At 38.4% G+C, this 20906-nt stretch overlaps 1 protein-coding gene across 1 annotated transcript in view; it reads right to left on the bottom strand.

Moving 5' to 3' along the window:
• RWDD3 (RWD domain containing 3) overlaps positions 1-20906 on the bottom strand; it is an 835110-nt gene that overhangs the window by 18059 nt on the left and 796145 nt on the right. Inside the window, exon 9 of the mRNA XM_069063385.1 lies at positions 6680-6741. Within this exon, the coding sequence (XP_068919486.1) occupies positions 6680-6741 (62 nt within the window). The remainder of the gene's footprint in view (positions 1-6679; positions 6742-20906) is intronic.

Raw genomic sequence — 20906 nt, 5'->3', positions numbered from 1 at the left:
TATAGCTATTTCTGAGATATTTCAAGGGACCTGTAAGCTTTCAGTTCTTTTAAGGTGTTATGATCTAAGGAGATGTGTATTTACTGCTCTTCTAGCCTGTGCTCTGGTCTATGAGGGACAGCAAATACTCTTTTCTGCCCTTGTATTTGTATGTATGAATTGTAAGGAGGGTCCTACTCCACTGTAGCCACAGGCTCTGCTATGCTAGTGCTCCCCCTCACCCTGAGACTGCCACCCAGGACTGTGACCTGGATCTGAGTATGGGCAAAGCAACAGAGTCCTGTCTCAGAGCCAGCAAAGGGAAGACAAATATATACAAAGAGAAGGGAAAATATCAGCAACATTCATCTTCTCAGGGCAGAGACTTTGCCTTCTCCTTTTGAATCCCCAACAAATGCAAGTAGAATGCTAGGAAGACAATAATTCCTCAACAAATTCTTATAGAGTTGATCTATACAAGTTCACTTGCCCACTCTGGCTTTTCATTTCCTCATGCATAAAACAAAGGAGTTTGAAGAGACAATCTCTATGGTTCCTTCCATAATATTTGACTCTATGATCTAAAGTTTCTGTGGAGAAAATTATCCTTAAACATAGTTTTAGAGGGTGAGTAGGATTCAAATAGCTGGAGAGAAAATGGGAGTTTTCTAGGAAAAGGAAAGGAAAAAAGAAATTAAAGCAACATTTATTAATACCTACTATGCGCCAGTCACTGTACTAGGCACTTTACAAATATTATCTTGGGGAATGGTCTGATTTAAGTAATGCTGGCAGAAATGTGTAAGAATAAGCTATGTTTAGTGAACAATAAATGGGATGGACATTTTAAAATATATATTATATAAAGAAGTAGTAAGCAATAAGGTTGGAAAGTTAAGTGGGCTCCAAGTAGAGTTTTGAATGTCAGGCTAAGGAATTTAGCTCTTATTAAGTAGAGAAAGGGAGGAGGCATTGAAGGCCTTTTGAATCAATAATAAAATAAAGAACATAGAGGCCCTGAATTTTTTTTTAACTTTTTCTCCAATGACTCCCAATGATAAACACACCACTCTAGCCAGACTATTCTACCCAGTCTTCCTGTCTTTCAAATATAAGTTGCTCATAAGCCTTTCTTCTTTGCTTACTCTCTTTTCCCACTATAGAATGCCCTTTGGATTTATCCAATACTATTATCCATCAAGACATATAGCTTAAAATCTAGTAGTATGTACACAATGTTAGCACAATAATGCATGAAAACATTGCTAAAAAGGGGGGGGGGGTTGGTGTATATATGTAAATGAATGAATGAATAAAATAAAACAATTTTCTTGAATTCAGAAGAAATGTCTCAAATTTTAATTCTAGACACTTATTAGCTATATGACCCTAGGCAAATCACTTATCAACTCTAACCCTCAGTTTCTTCATCTATAAGATAATATTTATACCACCTCAACCATAAAGCATTTTAGAAATCAATGTTATTATTAAGTAGGTAGAATTAGTACATCCACAGAAACTTAGAAACTCACATTTCTAAGATAGTAAATTCAAAACTAAAAGGAGTTCTTAAGATCATAGGGTAAGAGCCAGAGAGGCTAAGTTGAACAAGGTAACCCAGGTAGTAAGTGAGAGAGCCAGGATTTGAACTAAGGACCTTTTACTCCAGATCCAGTGCTCTTTTCACCATATCATGGTGGTTTGTGTAACCTTTGAAAGTCAACACAGTATTTCAATTAGTCAAAAAAGATGCATAAGGAAGCTGATTTGAGCAGCACTTAAGATTAATTATAGAGAGGAAAGGTAGGATGGGGTTGCAGAGATCAGCAAGTTAGAAAATTCACAAAAACCTAGATTCTGGAAAAGAGGTAGAATGAGTAAAATATTCATTGTACATCAGACATTTAATATATGCTTAGAAGTAACCTGTTTGACCTTGTGTTTCCAATTCCATAAAGCAAAATTCCCTTTCTACTAGTCCCTCTCCCCAAGGGTCTTTGAAAAATACTCAGTGCATGCTCAGAAATGAAAAGTTGTAAAATATAGCTGGTAAATCTCCAATGATACAGAGGACCCAGAATGGGATCTTAAGGCCATGTTTCCCTTCTTTACTCTGCTCACCATCCCTACTTATTCCCATCATCATGATAGCTTTCCCCAAATGCTCCTTCAAAGAAACTTGTTTTGTATTTTATTATTTCCCATCCTTTCCCTCTGAAAAATAAAATAGCAGGTCTTTCCAGGAAAAAAGATCATCTTCCTCTTCTATAATATTGCAATTAGCTCATTGTTCTTCACTTTTTCTTCCATTGGATAATTGACATTTATTTGCCAATTCCCTCTAACATTGATATTATAGACTAATGTCAGCATTACTCCATTTTTATTTTAAGAGATGACACATATTTTGATGATGCTGATAGTCTCAGAATTCCAGTTTAAAATATCCTGACTTCTATATCCCAATCACCTAGTAATAAAACTCATGAACATAAACAACTCTCTGACTTTTTTTAAGAAGTGTTTTCCCCAGAGTATAAACAACACACTTCAGATCCAGCATTCTGTAAACCATACTCAAAATAGCTTTATCTTTAGAACATTTGAAATTCAAGAGAAATCGAATCACAAGGGTCTCACTTGGTCTCTGAGTCTATCCAAATAGATTGAAGTAAACAAAGATTCACAACTTTCCATCAAAGACAGGAATGCAATACAAGATATAAGAATATATTGGGGTGGGGTATACTGTAAACAAATAAAACCCCACCAGTATTAACAGACAATATAATTCATGACCAATGATTTCATCCACTGATGAAATCCTGCCTTGCACTGACATAGGTCACAACCCTGCATGTCTTAACAGACCCTGTAATAAGTCCCAGTCACAAAATTTCCACTAGTTGGTGGCCAACTAGGAAATGAATATATGCAAACTTAGCCAGGTTGGTATTCAGATAACTAGGCTGATATGCTCAAAGATCATCCAGTTTATAAATGTCTTCTAGAAATTAATTTCTGATGATGTATCTTTGGAGAATATAGAATTTCCATGCCACAATATAGCATTGAGAAAAATCCTCACTGGATCCATCCATCCCCACTACATCCTAAATTCCTGTTTCTTGTCCCTAACATCTTGAAAAGACTTCTGATCTCATCATTCAAGCAAAACTTTTCTTTCCAAAGTTACTAATGACATTTTAATTGCCAGATCATATGGCCATTTCTCAATCCTCATCCTTATTAATATCACTGCAGCCTTTGACATTGTCAGTGACATTTCTCATAATCTAGATTTTGTTTTGCTCTCCTGGTCACACTTCTCCTTCTACCTATCTGACTGCTTCTCCTTGGTCTCCTTTTAGGAATCTTCATCCAGATACTAACCAGGGGTGTCCTACAGATTCTATATTTGGTCATCTTCTCTTTGTCTTTAATACTATTTCATTTGGTGATCTCATTAACTCCAATGGATTCAATTACTATCTCCATACTGATTTGCAGAAATACTTATTTAGCCCTGAACTCTTTGCTTACCTCCAATCTGCCATCTCCAACTGCCTATTGGACATACTGAACTAGATGTAACTGTATGGGACTCAATATATCCAATACTGATCTCAATGTCTCTACCCTCAAACCCTCTCTACTTTCAATCTTCCCTGTCTCTGTTGACAGCATGGCTATCCTCCTAGGCCCTGGTCTCACAACCTAGGTGTCATCTTCAACTTCTCATGCTCACTTCCTATATGCAATCTGTTAAAAAGACCTGTCAACTTTATACCTTTGTACCCTCTCTCATACATGCTTCCACATTTTCTATGACACTGCCATCACCCTGGTACAGGCCCTCATCACCTTTCATACCTGGACTATTCCAATAAAATCCCTGCCATGAATTTCTCCCCACTTATGTCAATCTTTTCCTTAGCTGTCATGGGGATCTTCCTAGAGCATAAGTCTAACCATTTTACTTTCCTATTCAATAAACTCCAGTGGCTCTCTCACCTCTAGGATCAAATATAAAGTCTTCTTTTTGGCATTCAATGCCCTTCATAATCTTTCCCCTACCCCCACCTTTCCAAAATTCTTATACTTTATTCATTCTCATGTACTCTACATGGCACTGGCCTCCTTGCTGTTCCTTGAACAAGACACTCCATTTCCTAACTCAGGGCATTTTCCTTGGTTATCCCCCAGGACCATACATAAGAGTCTCCCTCATCTCCATCTACTGGCTGCCTGGGATCCTTTCAAGTCCTACCTTAAAAAAATCACACCATCTACAAGAAAGTGTTTCCTTGCAGCTTTTAGTTCTAGTGCCTTTCTTCTGTAGATTGTTTCTGTATACAATTCGTTTGTAAATACATTTGCATGTATATAATCATTTACACATTGTTTGCCCCATTAAAAAGATCCTTGAGGGCAGGGACTGTCTTTCTGCTTCCCTTTGTGTCTCTAGACCTTAGCACACATAATAGGCATTTCATAAATGTTTGTTAACTAACTGATTTCAGCTAAATATCATTGTTAAAATTACTATAAACCATCTCTATGCATACATGAAGCTATATAAAGCACATACAGTAAAATTCTATGTATGACTAACTTAATTGAATATTCTGTATAGTAGAAAATTACCAAATACACCATGCATGAATTAGCATGAATGAGGGCACATATTAGAATGAGGAAGTATTCCAAAGAAATAGTCAGTATTGTGCTAAGCATGGGGGGTATAAAAATGAAAAAGAGAAAGACAATCTCTGCCCTTAAGAAGCTTAAAATCTAATAGGTGAAGATAAATTTTAAAAAGGAAGATGAAAAGATTTGGGGAGAGGAAAACAATGAGGGGCAGGGGAGAGGGGGAAATGAAGAGATGACCATGTGGGAGCCTTCTTTAAGTGAAGACTTCGGGAAGAATTCTTTGCTCCTCCCTCTAGCCCTTCAATCAAAGGGTCAAAGGGGACTTAGAGGACAGATTGATGGGGTAAATGCTCTGGGAAACCCCTTGAACTCTGATTGGATCTTCCCACTTCCCACACAGGCATTTGCCTGAGACCATATGCCTTTCATTATAGCTTGACCCAAATCTTAACCTAAATCTCTTAACCTAACCTAGCCTTCCATTGTCCAGCAACTTCCCACCTTTGATCCTATCAAAATATTTATACCCAAATCTGTTACCCTTAAACTAGCCTAGCCCTCCATTGTCTCTCATCTCCAGGTAGCCTTCACCTATTTCCCACCTTTAATCTCATTACTGGATTCTGCCCTCAGTTCCATCAAGATCCTCCTGAGACTCCTCCTCAAGACCCTCCCCAAACTCATCCTCTCCCACAATCTTTCTGTATATATGATCCGTCTTGCCCCCTTAACAGGGCTGAGAATTCAATCTAGTGTAGACTCTCTGTCAGATTATTCTGGTCTGCTTGTCTAATACAAGCATCACAGATACTTAGTCTCCTTAAGAGTTTGCCCATTATGGCAAATCTTTAGTAAACTTTACTTTGGCTGAGAGAAGACTTGAGTTGAATTCATTTGGCAGGACCCAGTGTGTTGGTATTTTGGGGTCTCCAGAGCAACCCTAACTCTCTTAGTGGGTAACCTCTTCACCGTCATGTTGGTATTTTGGGGTCTCAATCACCCCTAAACCTCAACATATGATTTCCTAAACCTCAACACTGATGAAAAATGAGTATCAACACTGGGTGCTATATTGAAGTATTATGAGTTTCATTATGGTATAGCAGAGTCCAATTCAAGGAGTACAAGCTGGTAGAAAATGAGAGCCAATTGCTAAATTTCCAATATATGTACATATTAGAAATAAGCAAATGCTACAGGTTCGATTTATTGTTCTGTTGTTTGAGTAAATTTAAGAAAGTGATGGAAAAAATGTTAATATTGTAACCTAAAAGTGTCTCATGGACACATTTTTTCAGAGTGAGTTCTTAAACATTTAGAATGCACTCCTGAAGCAAAGTCATAGAATAAATGAGGAATGATAAAATCAAGTATATAGGAAAAATTGATAACCTGAATGAGGAGTGTCCACACCCCCACACATATACTCCTAGACTTCAGAAAAGAATAAGAGAATGGTTGAGAACATGGATAGGTTTTAAAAGGCAGAGGATGGGAGTCAAGAATATTCCTTAAGATTTTTTTTTTGGCTTTTTTTCATTACAGTAGGAAGCAAGGTCATCTACTGAAATTGAGAATAGGCTTGTTGATTGATTGGGTACTTTAAAGGAGGTTTAAAAACAGCTGCTGTAGAGGCCTGAGTAAAGAACTGGCATGCAACAATGAAGGACCAATTCAGATGAGATTAGAGTGGGCTCCATCATCACAGTTCTGCCATGTCCTCCAGCAACCTCAAGTCTTTCTGATGTAGTTACAGAAGAAATGGATGGTAGATAGATGGTTGGGCTCAAGAGGACTGGGCTTGAGTGTGGAGGCTCAACTTCTGAATTAGGGCATTCAAGCTACTGCTTTGAAATAGGCTTGCCAAGGTCAACAAGTTACAGTGAGGATATTGCTGATTGCTAAAATAAATATTCTTTCTGTCATCCTACTTCTTTAATCCTTCATTCTTTGCATTTTTTCACTTTGTCTTGCCCAGATTTTCTATGGTTCCACCTAGCCTTTATCTTCTTTCCTTCCCTCCCACTGTGTGGTAAACAAATACCTGCTGAGTGGTAAATAAGCCTCAGGGCAAGGTTTGGCCATTGCTCCCAGCAGCTTGCCAACCTAAAGAAGAAAAAAAAAAAAGCAAATCAACTCTTAAAGAGACAAGAAATATATACCTTTAATACACAAGCAAGGGGGGGAAAGCATATAATCTCTACATGTTCCAAATATTTCTGGAAAGAGGCCAGTAAGCAGAAAGGATATGTACAGACCACCACAAATAGAAGAGGAATGAAAGAAACAAACCTGAAAATCTTTACAAATATTATCTTATTTAATCTCTACAGCAGTCCTGGGGGTTAGGTGGTTGGTGCTATTGTTACCCCCATCTTAAAGTGGAGGAAACTGAGACAGAAAGAGGTTAAGTGAATTGCTCAGGGTCACATTTGTTGTTGCTGTTGCTGAGTCATTTCAGTCATGCCTGACTCTTCTTTGGGATTTTCTTTGCAAAGAAACTGGAATGATTTGCCATTTCATTCTCCAGATCATTTTACAGATGAGGAAACTGAGGCCAACAGGGTTAAGTGACTCATCCAGGGTCACATAACTCATACAGTCTAAGGCTGAATTTGAATTCAGGACAAAGAATCTTCCTAAGACTTTTGAGACACTGGATAATTTAGATAACATAACCCAAATTTAGATAACATATATGTCATCAGAAAATAAGATAATTTTTGTGAAGTGCTTTGCAACTTTGAATGGCTATATAAATGTGAGTTACTTGTTTACTTTGTTATTTATGATTTTGTCCACTTCATTGATCAAAATATTTAACAGCAGAGGGGTGGCTAGGTGGCGCAGTGAGTAAGAGCGCTGGCCCCAGAGTCAGGAGGACCCAGGATTGGTCTGGACTCAGATACTTAACACACACACACACACACACACACACACACACACACACACACACACACACACACACACACACACACACACAAACAAAATGGCCATGTAACCTTGGGCAAGTTACTTAAACCCAATTGCTTTAAGAAAAAAAAAAGAAAATATTTAACAGCACATTGTTAAAAATGAATCCCTCTTGTCCTCAGGAGCTACTTTGTCAAGGGCTTTCTTAAAACCTAGGTGAACAATGTCCCTGACCTATCAGTGTAGACCTTTGATAAAGGGGAATGAAGTTCCTCTAACATGACCTGTCCTTGGTAAAGCCATCCTGTCTTTGTGATCACAGTTTATATTTCTTGATATTCTAGATTCTCACAAATTGTCACTTATGAATTCATTCTAGAATTATCTAGGCATTGAATTGAACACACATATTTTCACATTCCAGTTTCTTCCCTTCTCTATAAATCATTGCAGTTGGCCTTCATTAGTACTGTGGCACCTAACTGTTCCTCCATGATCTTCCAAAAATCAACAATGGTTCAATAATTGCACCTTCTAGTTCTTTCATTTTAACTCCTATGAGTTGTCATTCATTTGGACCTACTGGCTTGAAATTAACAAGGGCAGGTAAGTGATCTCTTATTATCCCTTTATCTCATGATTAGTCATTTTTGTTGTCTTTCCCCATCCAAGAATTTCTCTCCCCCTAAAAGAAAACAGAAACAAACTATGAGTTGAGCAGTTCAGTCTTGTTGCTATCATATATGGGTGCTCAAGTGGAACAGTAGTTAAAGTAGGAGACTTGGAATCAAGAAGGCCGGATTTCCAAGCCTGTCTCTGATACATTATCTGTGTGACTCTGGGCGAATCACTTTTCTGTGCCTCAGTTTTCTTATCTGTAAAATAGCAATAATAAAATAGCACCTACCTCCCTAGGTTGTTGTCAAGATCAAATCCCTTAATGTAGGTAAAGCACTTTGAATACTTTAAAGCATTTGTAAATGCTCGCTATTATTATTATTACATAATCAACATCTTACAGATGCTATCTTGTTTCTCTTTTTCCCTTTTATAACTTACAGAGATTGTGTGTGTGTGTGTGTGTGTGTGTGTATATTAGTTCTCTTCATTTTCTTACCACCTTCAACTTTAGTGCTTGGCAATACTTTTTTTTTTACAAGACTGTGCCTTGCTTTTTAATTCATTCTTTATTACTTACCTTATTTCAATCCCTATAAAATTGAGCTTAGTTGATGAGTTCCCTAAAGATCCATATGATTCTCTTTAAACAAGTCCCTCTTTCCCTCCTCAAAATAATTATTTCACTTTGTGCCTTCAGAATTTCATCCTTAAGAGTTTCCCATTCTGGACTAATATCCCCATAGAATTTTAGTCCATGAGAGCCTGTCCATCCTTTCCCTAAGCATGTGAAATCTGTTCTCCCAAAATCTCTGGTGCATGGCTACCTCTTCTCTCTTCTCTATCACAGTTCTAAGATATGATGTCCACTTCCTTTATCTTACAAGGATAATGATATGATGTCCACCCTCCTTTATCTTACAAGGATTCAATTTTTCCTTGTTAGTGAGAATTGGGTCCATGATGATAGTACTCATTATTTCTTCAAACATTTGAAAAATGAAATTACTATTAAGGCAACACAAGAAATTATTAACTGTTCTTCTCTAAGATGAGAGAGGGAAAGAGAGAGGAAGAGAGCTCCAGAATATATCTAGTACAATTAAAATCACCCATCACTACCATGTCATACTTATGCACTAGGTGATCTGTTTCCTCAAGTCAAGAGACAGGAGCCCTCCAACCCCTGCCCTACTGGTATCATTCAGAGCAGGGTATAAAGGACGGAGCATGAATAGAAGGAATAAATGAGCTTTTTTGCAGTCAATATTTGTGCGCATCCCTTCAGTGACCTATATTGGGGGTAGGACCAATGGAAAACCTTGAAATTGCTAAACCATCCTATGTAGTTAACATTAAACAATGTCAGTACCCAGGGAGGTAAACTATATTTTTTCCTTATTAATGCTGATGAAGGAAGATAGAATACTTCATTATACTAGCTCCCCTTACAGCAAACCTATGTAATCTATGAAAAAGGCAGATTACCGCCCCTTCCATAAAGTCACCAGTTCATCACAATAGCTATCCCTGATCAGGTAGTTTCAGTCGAGGGTGAGTGATAGGGGGTTACTTAGCTCACTCCTCATTAATGCTTTTTCTTTATTCCTGTGGCTCTCTATTCTTATGGCTTCCTTGGTCAGTCAAAAAGAGTTTTTTCTCATCTGGGAAGGAAATAGGGTATATTTCTACTATCCTTTCCCAGGGCTATCTGAACTCTCCCTCTTATTGCCACATTACAGTGTTCAGAGACCTGAAAGAGGTCTGCCTTCCTGAGGGCACTGACATATACCGCTACAGTGATAACATGATATTGACCAGGTGAGAGCAGGACACAGTAGTAGTCTGTCTAGATCTTGATAAGGTTATCAACCCTAAGGAAATCCAGGATCTAGCCCACCCGGTTAATTTTTAGGAAGTCTAGTGGATGGAGGAAACTCAGGATTCTGACACAGTTCAGCATAAACTACTGATCTAAAATGGAAACCAAGAGCCCTCTCTGAACTCTTGGTTTTGAAGAACCCATATTTTCTACCTGACTCCCATTTACCAAGTCACCTGCAGCTTCACCTCTTTCAAATTGGGTTCAAAACAGGGTAGAGCTCTGGAAGATCTAAAGCAGGCTTTCCCAAAGTCACTTTCCATTGGGCTTTATGACTATAGGTTCTATGTTTTTGGAGGTCACTGACTATAAGGACCAGGCTGAGTGGACCATACCGGTCACCAAAGGTTCACCCAAAAAGGTGAGTGTTAACCCATGCAGCATTTTCTCTACAACTTAGTCTTAGCAAGTTGCCTAGAACACCAAAAAGTTAAACAACTAGCCCAGGATCACACAGTCATTATGTGCCAGAAGTTAGTCTTGAACCCAACCTTCCCTGGCTCCATGGAAGCTGTTTATACATTCCATATCTCCTTTATTATAATATCACTCATTATCAGTGTGCAAGAGAGAAAATGGGAAAAGATAATGATTTTAAATCACTGTGACTTTCAATGACATACATTTTTATTGTAAAGCACAATAGCTGAAATTTACAAAACCAGAAGCTTTCACAAACCCAGGACAAACTAGAATCTCAAGGGTTAAAAATATTTAGTATTCAATTGCTAGTTCACTTCTTGCCCTCTGATAACCGGGAACAAAATTGCTTTTCTGTTGTATAAAGTATCTTTCAAATTCAATTGCTTATCTCCTCATTCATTCAAGAAAGAGAGACCTCAGATTTACAGGAACCTGAGCCCATAATACAAATATAGTATATTAAACATATAGCAGACATCTTCTGAAAAATAACCAAAACACGGTCTATTGATTTTAACCTTCTATATCAAGGTATTCTCCAGTGGGCTCAACTGGATCCGGGCTATGAGAAATTCCAATTATTTGAATTTCTATATATGGGATAAGCATTTAGTTATCAACATACACCATAAACCATATTTTCATCTGTTATTAAAGGACTATTACTGTGTGGAATTGAATGTGTTTCTAGCGTGAACCCCACTGTCACTGAAGCAGGAGAGGTAGCTCCTTTTGGAGGAAATTCCCTTTGCAAATTTGCATAGTTGTGTGCTCTCTGAAAGCAGTCTTCAGTTGGGCTCTGGGACAATGGAAAATAAGCCACAGCAGAGAAGCCCCAGATGCCTTCAGTGCCTTCTCACATGGAGACAGGCACAACCTGGTGCCTATTGTACGAGACTGCCCTCTGCTTTAATGGATGTGCTTGGCATTGCCTTTTAAATGATGTCCATATCGACTATAAAGATACAGGCACCCAAAAATGTGTGCAAGTTTACTGAGAGTGTGTGTGTGCAGGGAGATCTCTTACTATATCCAGCACCCACTTATTTCTGTGAAATGCCAAGCAGGGAGCCAGAGATGTACATAGCTCCTTATCGCACTGATTCCAACTTTGATTTTTTTTTTTTTAAATTCCCCTACTAAGAAATGGAGCCAAATTAAATCTATTTTCAGAATGGTGTGGATGTTTGTGATATCAACATCCAGTAGAATCTCCTAAACAGCATCACTCCTTTTCATGGTCCAGAGATTAGCAGAATTGGAATTGGATGAAGAGACAGGGTCTAAGGGATGGAAAATGGAAGGGCAGGAAAAGAGAGAAGGTACTTTCTTAATTTACACTTCCAGTCACACCAGGAAAGGAGAAATGATTCTGACTCAATGTCATCCAGTTGGCAAGGGCATGGAAGTTGGTTTCTAAGAAGTAAAGTTGGGTGCCCAGGTCACTTGATTGGAAAGTGTGTTTTTTCCCCCCTAATACCAAAAGACATTAAAATGGACCGTGAAAGAAAACATAAAGGTTTTATTAGGCTGGTTTTAAAAAGAGGCCTAGTTACTTACTGCTCAGGTCAACTTAGCTGACCTTCTTTCTAAGTCCAACAACAAAATCTTTTTTTCACTAATATCACCTTTCTCTGACTCCCTATCATCACCTTCATGCCACTTCAACTTTAAACCCTGGAGAAATTATAATCATATTTACATGCACTGATTTGGATTTCAGGTTCCTGTTTTATATACTCCTTAGTTCCTCCCCAAATTTCCACTCCAAATGCCTCATTATGGCTTAGATATAACTCTGGGTTCTCAAAGGCAATGGGATATATACTTTTTGAAAGTGGAAAGACTTCATAAAGAGATCTGACAACAGATTGCATCTGCTGAATGAGGAATGGTATGGCTAAATACAGGTGATCATCACCAGAGGTTTGGCCACTCGGGGATGCATGTCTTAGTCATGGCAGTTTCTGAAGTTATTATTTTCTGGAAATTAACAACCAAGTAGTTCACTGTCTTTCTAGGGTGTGTATGTATATAGGAGAACTTGGTAAGACATCACACCTGATGGCTATTCACCATTTCTGGTGAAATAATTCAAATGATACTCTCCGAAACGAACCATAATGTGCTGCAAAGGATTTGGGGAGTCTTGAGCAAGAATCTGTGGACGTTAAGTGCATGATCAAAAATAAGGGTTTCATAACACAAAGGCAGATTTGGGAAGGGAACCAGTCATTTAAAAAATAATGGCTGAGAACAGGATAGATATGTCAGAAGTTATTCTTGAAGAGCTCGCAACATTAAAGGGGAAAGGACATCATGTAAAGACCCAAAGGACCTGTGATTTTGTTGGTGTGAGAACTTCTGCTGAAGCAGATTGCAACCCAGATATCATTTATAGCCTTAGAGAGTTGGATGAAACTCAGAACTTAAGTGATTTACATGAGATCCCTCTGAATAAACACACACACACACACACACACACACACACACATACAAACACACACCACCCCACACTACACCACACCACACAAAATATTTATGAAGCTAGCTGGATTTGAAACTAGGTCTTTTTAACTCCAACTCCAGCAATCTATGCCACACAGTACTATCTGTTCCCTTTTTCACCCCCTTATTTATTAATACTGGAGCAAGATTAGGGAGAACTTTGAATGCCAGAATCAGGAGTTTATATTTTATTTGATATATGATGGAGAACCACAGAAGATTTTTTTTAGTAGGCCAATAACTTGATGATGGCAGTTTGGCCTCACTGTACTTTCTGCAGATTAAGTTTTCCTGACTAAGGGAGCTGGACAATGCCTGGTCTTCCCCCAGACTATCAGACCTCTGTCTTTTTCTAGTTACAGGGGTAGGGAACCTGCAGCCTCAAGGTCACATGTGGTCCTCTAGGTCCTCAAGTGCAGCCCTCTGACTGAATCCAAACTTCATAGAGTGGGATTTGTTCTGTGAAGTTTGGATTCAGTTAAACGACGGCACTTAAGGACCTAGAAGGCCACAAGTGGCCTTGAGGCCAGAGGTTCCCCACCCCTGCATCTAGTACCTTCCTACTATACTTGGTGGAGTCTTCATTCAGAGATAGCTCCCCTAAATGGGGCAAGTGACTTTTCTTGATGCTTAGGCATTCCTTTTCCTATAGCAAGGGCTTGAGAATTGAGTTCCCTCTTAGTTCTAAATTCAAAAGCTTCTTAATAAATAAAATGGAAAAATAAAACAAAATGAATGCAGATCTTTGAATGTCCATAAAGCATCAAAAGCAACCATTACTTGTGCTCATCCCTCCCAGCTTGCTGGTATGCAAAGTATGTCTGAAATTTAGAATCATAGCTTTAGGGTTGTAAGGCATCCCTTAAGTCACTTCAGTCTAGGAAACAGAGACAGAGAAATTAACTGACGCTTAGGTCACTGTAATGGGAATGTAAATTTTGAAGATCTTTCCTGCCCCTAGGCTAAAGTGCACCTGGAGCCTGGGGTGGGAGGCTTGTTTTTCAGTAGATACTTCTTGATTGGCCAGTGAGTCAATAAGGTTGTTACATTCTCTGAGCCAGGAGAAGGCTATATAAGCCCTGATGTGTAGCTTTGTTTTGGGGGCTCACTTTGAGAAGTGTTCTGTGATTTGATGTGGATTCTGGGAAGCCATTGTCCTGAGCCCCCCGGCTTTGAAAAAACCCAGATGTTGAAACCCAGATGTTGACTGGGTATGGATGTAATGGTTGGACAGTTTGAAATCTGTCTACTAGATCTGTTTCTGTCTTGATAATTCTGTCCGTGTACTTTGAAGTTCGGGGTGCCGACCTTTTCCCCTGAACAAGGTAAACGATATATGTCTGACTAATTAAAGTAAGCTTGTTAACCCATTTTGAGTTGCTTTCCTTTAACAAAGCAATCTAAGAACCTGTATTGGCAGCAAACCCTGAGGATGCTTGGGGTGCTTGCTGCTACAGTCACACAGATTTCAGCTATCTTCTATGCCTGGAATGCTATCCCTCTTCACCTCTGCCTCTTTAAATCTCTATTTTCCTTCAAAATTCAATTCAAATGCCAACTTTTCTGATATATGCCTTTTCTAATCTCCCCAATTTCTAGTATCTTCCTCTCTCAAGTTACCTTGTATCCACACTATTTGTGGGATGTCCCAAAAGTCTCAGTGCTGTTGTTAAACTATTAGAGTTTAAAATGGCACTAAGATTTTGAAGACATCCTATGTATCTTGTAGATGCCTATTTTTGTACATGCTCTCTCCTCCATTAGAATGTAAGCTTTTTGAGGACAGGGGCTGGGTTTTTTTTTTCCATTTTTGGTTCCCCCAAATTTAATACACTGTCTAGCACATAGTAAAAACTTAATGAATTACTGTTGATTGAACTTGAAACTAGTTCCTCTCACTTTTAATCTAGCAGTCTCTCTCTAGAACAATTATCTTATACTATATATTTATGTGATATATGTATATATATATATATATATATATATATATATGGTACACGTATATGTGTGTGTGATTTCCTCTTACTAAAATGTAAGCTTCATGAAGACAGGGACCATGCCATATCTAAATGTTGCCTTCCTTCTTGTGCTTCCTACACAGCTCTACCCACATCCTGCTTCCATGCAAGCAGATGGGTGGAATGAGTAAAGTCAAGGACATCATTTGGAAGATTGTTATAATAGTGCAGGAGAAAAATATTTCAGACCTGAACTAGAATGCTTGCATTAAGGATCAAAAGAAGGGGACAGATACGTGTGGATGAAATAAGGAGAAACCAATGATATTACCACAGTGTTGAGCCTGGTTGACAAGAAGCATGATAGAATGGACAAAGTATTGATTTGGACCAAAAGATGAAGAGTTGAGTTTGGGACATGATGAATTCCAGCTGAACACATGGATACCTAAATGAGGTAGCTTTAGTGAAGAGTTTTGTGAAGAACATGGAGTGTTTGTTGGTGTCACCAGACCTGAGTTTGAATGCCAGAGCCCTGCCAGTTACTACTTACATGTCCCTTGGAAAGGCACTTAATCTCTCTGGGTCTCCTCTTCCTCCACCATGAAAAGGAGTTGGACTAGATGGCCTCTAAAGTCCCTCATAGTCCTAGATCAATATCTATTTCTATCAGGCAGTTAGAAACATAAGACTAGAACCCAAAAAAGAAGTCAGAAACCAAGTTACTAATTTGAGGACTAAGCATATAGATATGATAGATGAAGTTACAATAAAATCACGGAATCACAGAAAATCAGAGTTGGAAGTGACTTCAGATGCTATCTAGTCAAGCCTGTGCCTAAACAGGAATCCCTTCTACACCTTAATGACAGGTAATTATTCTCTATTGCCATAGAAAGAGGGAAAGAAGAGGTCGTTACCTTAGGGAGACCTATTTTTAGGGGATAGGCAATGGAAGTCATCAGAAAAGATGGAAAAAGAGTCAAAAGTGGGAAGAAGACCACTATAGTATAGACTAGAATCATGAAATCCAACAGTGAAAACAATTTCAAGTAAGAGATAATCAGCGGTGACAACTGTCTCAGAGGAGTAGGTCAGGATAAAGAGGAAAAAAGCTGTTAGACTCAGTAATTAGGAGATTATCCACAACCTTCATGAGAGACAACATTTTATGGTGGATAGAAGGCTGAACTCATAATCAGGAAGCCCTATATTCAGATGCTTCTTGGCCATTCAATGACCCAGGGAAGTCACTGCCTTCCAAAGCCAAAATTTCCTCATTTGTAAAAATGGGTATAATAATAGCCCCTACCTCACATGATTTGTTTGGGGTTTTTTTGAAGATCAAGTGAATGAAACATGCAAAGTCTTTCACAAGCCTTAAAATACTATACATGTCATTTATCATTGGTTTTATTTGCCAAATTCTATCAGATTACCTGGGAAAGCAAAATAAACAAATGGAGAGGAAATAGAGGCAGTATGGATAAAATACCTTCTATAGAAAGTTGGTGCTGACACAAAGAAGAGGGACAGAATTGAAGCTTGAGATGACAGCAAGGTCAAAATATTTCTTGTGTTTCCTTATGAGTGTTTGCTCATTTTTTAAGGAAAGACAGCGCCTGAATATATTCATAAGCAATGTCTCCTACCCATATTCCATTTCCAGCAAGGAGGAGCTAGTAAAAGGCCCATCTGGATTACTGAAAAAATGTCCACACCATTCTTTCTCAAAACTTCTAGTCATAGCACTGCCAGACCTAATCTTACTTATGCACAGACCTCTTCATGTCATTCCTGGGCTCAAAAACTTTTGATGAGTACCCATTGCCTATCAAGTACTGTGTGGGTGTTTTTGCCAATCAACCAAGTCCCTACTGAAGCTAATACTTTGTCTCTCTGGTTTGACTTTATAGTACACCCCTTAATATACTGTATGCTTCAACCCAAGCAGCTATACACAATCTAGCAATTTCCTGTCTCTATACGTTTTATACTTTTCTCTATGGAATTCCACCAATCACAGTCTCTCAGGCCTCTGACCTACTTGCTGATTTTCCTATCTATCCTTATAGTGCAGATATGACATTCAAGGCCACCTACTCCAGATAATCTTCCCTGATTCACTATTTGGTAATAACCTTTCCCTCCTAGAATAAAGCACTTTGAATATTCCTTTCTAATAAAATTGTTTACTGTCTTATAGTGTAGCTATGTGTATGTGTGTGTGTGTGAGTGTCTTATACTGTAGCTATGTGTGTGTGTGTGTGAGTGGATGTGTGTGCTTGCTCACATATGTACAGATGCATGCTACCTGCCTCCGTCTTTTTTTGTCATGGCTGACTCTTCGTTACCCCATTTGGAGTATTCTTGGCAAAGACATTAGAGTGGTTTTCCATTTTATAGATGAGGAAACTGGGGCAAACAGCAATAAGTGACAGGGTTACACAGTCAGCAAGTGGTGAAGAAAGACTGGAACTCAGGAAGAAGAGGCCAGACTCCAGGTTGGGTGCTATATCCATATGCAATCTAGCTGCCCCTGATCTTGTTCAGTCATTACTACCTGCACTAGTTACTAAACTCTAAATTCCACGAGGGCAGAAATTATATCACTTGGAAACTTTAGATCTTCCCCTGTGCTCAGCACACAATAGGTGTTTTATATATGTGTGTTGAGTTAAATTCTTGACAAGGTAGAGTAGAAGGAGCTCATGGAAAGGAAAAGATTGATGGTGCAAGAGAAAAAAAGATGGCAGAGAATACACTCATGAACACAGATAGCAAGAATGAGGGCCTTCTTCTATTAAATAGTGTGGGTATATAGCATACATTCTAATATGGCCACCCTTTCTTTGTTTGCCAATTGCAAGGCTTACTTAACTTCTCTTGCAAACCAGAGCTAATGAATTAACTAATAGTCTTCTCCTAATGATGGTGTCAAAAGCTTTGGTAGGGTCAGTGATGATCCTGTAGACTTCAAAGGGCTGATTGTACTAACAAGTGGTTAAAGCAAATATCAAAGACCATCATAACCACACTATTTATTATGACTAAATATTAATACTTTACACTGTACTGCTTTTTTCATATGAGTACTTAGCTGACAAGTATATGTCATCATAATACAAATTAAGTAAGCATTATTTTTTTCATTTTGTGAAAAAGAAAAATCAAGCACAAATTTCTAAAAAGATATTGAAATAAAGAGAGTTCAGGTCTGTGACAGGAGTGGGGAATCTGCGACATCGAGGCCACATGTGGCCCTCAAGGTCCTCAAGTATGACCCTTTAACTGAATCTAAACTTCATAAAATAAATGCCCTTAAAAGGATTTGTTCTGCAAAACTTGGACTCGGTCAAAAGACCTCACCCAAGGACCTAGAAGGTCATATGAGGCCTCTATGTCACAGGGTCCCCATCCCTGCTGTAGAATTTTGGTGTGCCCCATGGCATACATGCATACAACTATGTGCCCAAGTGTTATTAAATATCAAGGTCCAAAGACCAGATGGGGCTATCTATATTTTTTTAGGTGTAACATTTTATTTTTTTGTATTTTTTGGTTTATTTTTAGTTTACAACATTCATTTCCACAAGACTTTGAGTTACACATTTTCTCCCCGTCTTTCCCCTACCCACCACCGCAAAACAGTGATCCCACTGAATAACCCCTCCCCCAATCTTCTCTCTCCTATATCCTCCTTCATACCCCCTCCAACTTTCCAATAGGGCAAGATGGATCTCTATACCCCAGTGCCTGTATATCTTATTTCTCAGTTGCATGAAAATAATAATAATTTATCTTAAATATTTGATTTTAAAACTTTGAATTCCAGATTCTTTCCCTTGTCCCTCGTCACCCAACCTTACTGGGAAGATAAGCAATTCAATATAAGTTGTACATGTGTAGTTATGCAAAACATTTACATAATGGATATATTGTGAAAGACTGACTATATTTCCCTCCATCCTATCCTGTCCCCCACTGCTCTGCTTTCTACTTTGACCCTGTCCCTTATCAAAAGTGTGTGATTCTAACTACCCTCCCCCCCCCCAGTCTGCCCTCCCATCCATCATCCCCACCTTTATCCCCTTCTCCCCTACTTTCCTGTAGGGTAAGATACTCAATTGAGTGTGTATGTTATTCCTTCCTTAAGCCAAATTCAATGAGAGTAAGTTTGACCCATTCCCTTTTGCCTTCTTGTTCTTCCCCTCCATTGTAACAGTTTACCCTTGCCTCTTTTATATAATTTACCTTATTCTGTCTCTCCCTATCTCCTCTCATTATATTCCTCTCTCACCTCTTAATTTTATTTTTTAGATATCATCCCTTCCTATTCAATTGATCCTGTGCCCTCTATGTATACATGTACACACATATATACACACTCACATATGTATTCATACTCACATATACCCTCCTATATAGACATATATGTATGTATACAAACATACATATATATGTGTTTATATATACATATACACACATTTATATTCCTTTCAACTATCCTCATACTGAGCAAAGTTTCATAAGTTACAATTATCATTTTTCCATGTAGGAATGTAAATAGTTCTACTTTGATGAGTTCCTTGTGATTCCTTTTCCCTATTTACCTTCTCATGCTTCTCTTTCTTCTTATATTTGAGTGTCAAATTTTCTATTTAACTCAGATTTTTTCATAAAAAATGCTCAAAAGTCCTCTATTTCATTGAATACCCACATATTTGCCTGAAACATTATACTCAGTTTTGCTGGGTAGGTGATTCTTGGTTTTAATCCTAGCTCCTTTGACCTCCAGAATACCATATTCCAAGTCCTCAAATCCCTTAATGTAGAAGCTGCTAGATCTTGTGTTATCCTGGTTGTGCTTACATAATATTCAAATTGCTTTTTCTTGGCTGCTTGTAAAATTTTGTCCTTGACCTGGGAATTCCAGAACCTGGCTAAAATATTCCTAGGAGTTTTCTTTTGGGGAGCTTTTTCAAGAGGTGATCAGTGAATTCTTTCAATTTCTATTTTGCCTTCTGGTTCTAAAATATCAGGGCAATTTTCCTTGAGAATTTCTTGAAGGATGATTTCTAGGTTCTTTTTCAGATCATGGCTTTCAGGTAGTCCAATAATTTTTAAATTATTTCTCTTGGATCTATTTTCCAGGTCAGTGGTTTTTCCATTGAGATATTTCACATTTCCTTCTATTTTTTTTATTTGTTTGGATCTGTTTAATAGTATCTTGACTTCTCATGAAGTCATTAGCTTCCATTTGCTCCAGTCTAATTCTGAAGAAATCATTCTCTTCAGTGAATTTTTGACTTTCCTTTTCCATCTGGCAAATTCAACTTTTTAAGGCATTCTTCTCCTCATTGGCTTTTTGGGCCTCTTTTGCCATTTGAGTTAGTCTATTTTTAGGGTGTTATTTTCTTCAGTCAGGTTGTTGACTCTCTTTTCATGATTTTCTTGCATTTTCAAAATCTTACTTGATTTTCAAAATCCTTCTTGAGCTCCTCCGTGGCCTGTAAGCAGTTCATATTTTTCTTGGAAGCTTTTGATGAAGGAGTTCTGACTGCATTGTCTTCCTTCCATTCCATGCTTTGATCCTTTTTGTCCCCAAAAAAGCAATCTAAGGTTTGATTGCTGTGCTTGCTTTGCTTCCTCTGCTTGCTCATGTTGCCAGTCAATTACTTGACTTCTGAGTTCCTTGCCACAGTAGAACTCTGCTTCCAGAGAAAAGAACTTTGTCCCAGATCACTGGGGTTTTTGCAGCTACTGAAGCTTTTAGTTGCGTGCCCTCTCTACAGCACCCACAAACTCTGACCCACTGGCCACACATCCCAGGACCTCCACCCAAGACCGTGACCTAGATTCAAGCAGGTTAAAGCAAGAGCAATTGTCCTCTGAATGGTTGCTTGGTTCCCCTCCCATCTATAGGTCAGAAGCTCTGATGCAGCCACACGGAGGTGGCTGCACAGCCA

This window comes from Petaurus breviceps, unplaced genomic scaffold (genome assembly GCF_028583685.1).
Source record: "Petaurus breviceps papuanus isolate PSGF00001 unplaced genomic scaffold, PetGlider_PUasm1.0 90564, whole genome shotgun sequence".
Classification (NCBI taxonomy): Eukaryota; Metazoa; Chordata; class Mammalia; order Diprotodontia; family Petauridae; genus Petaurus; species Petaurus breviceps.
Note: the sequence above shows the minus strand (reverse complement) of the source record. Positions and strands in the feature narration are given on the sequence as shown.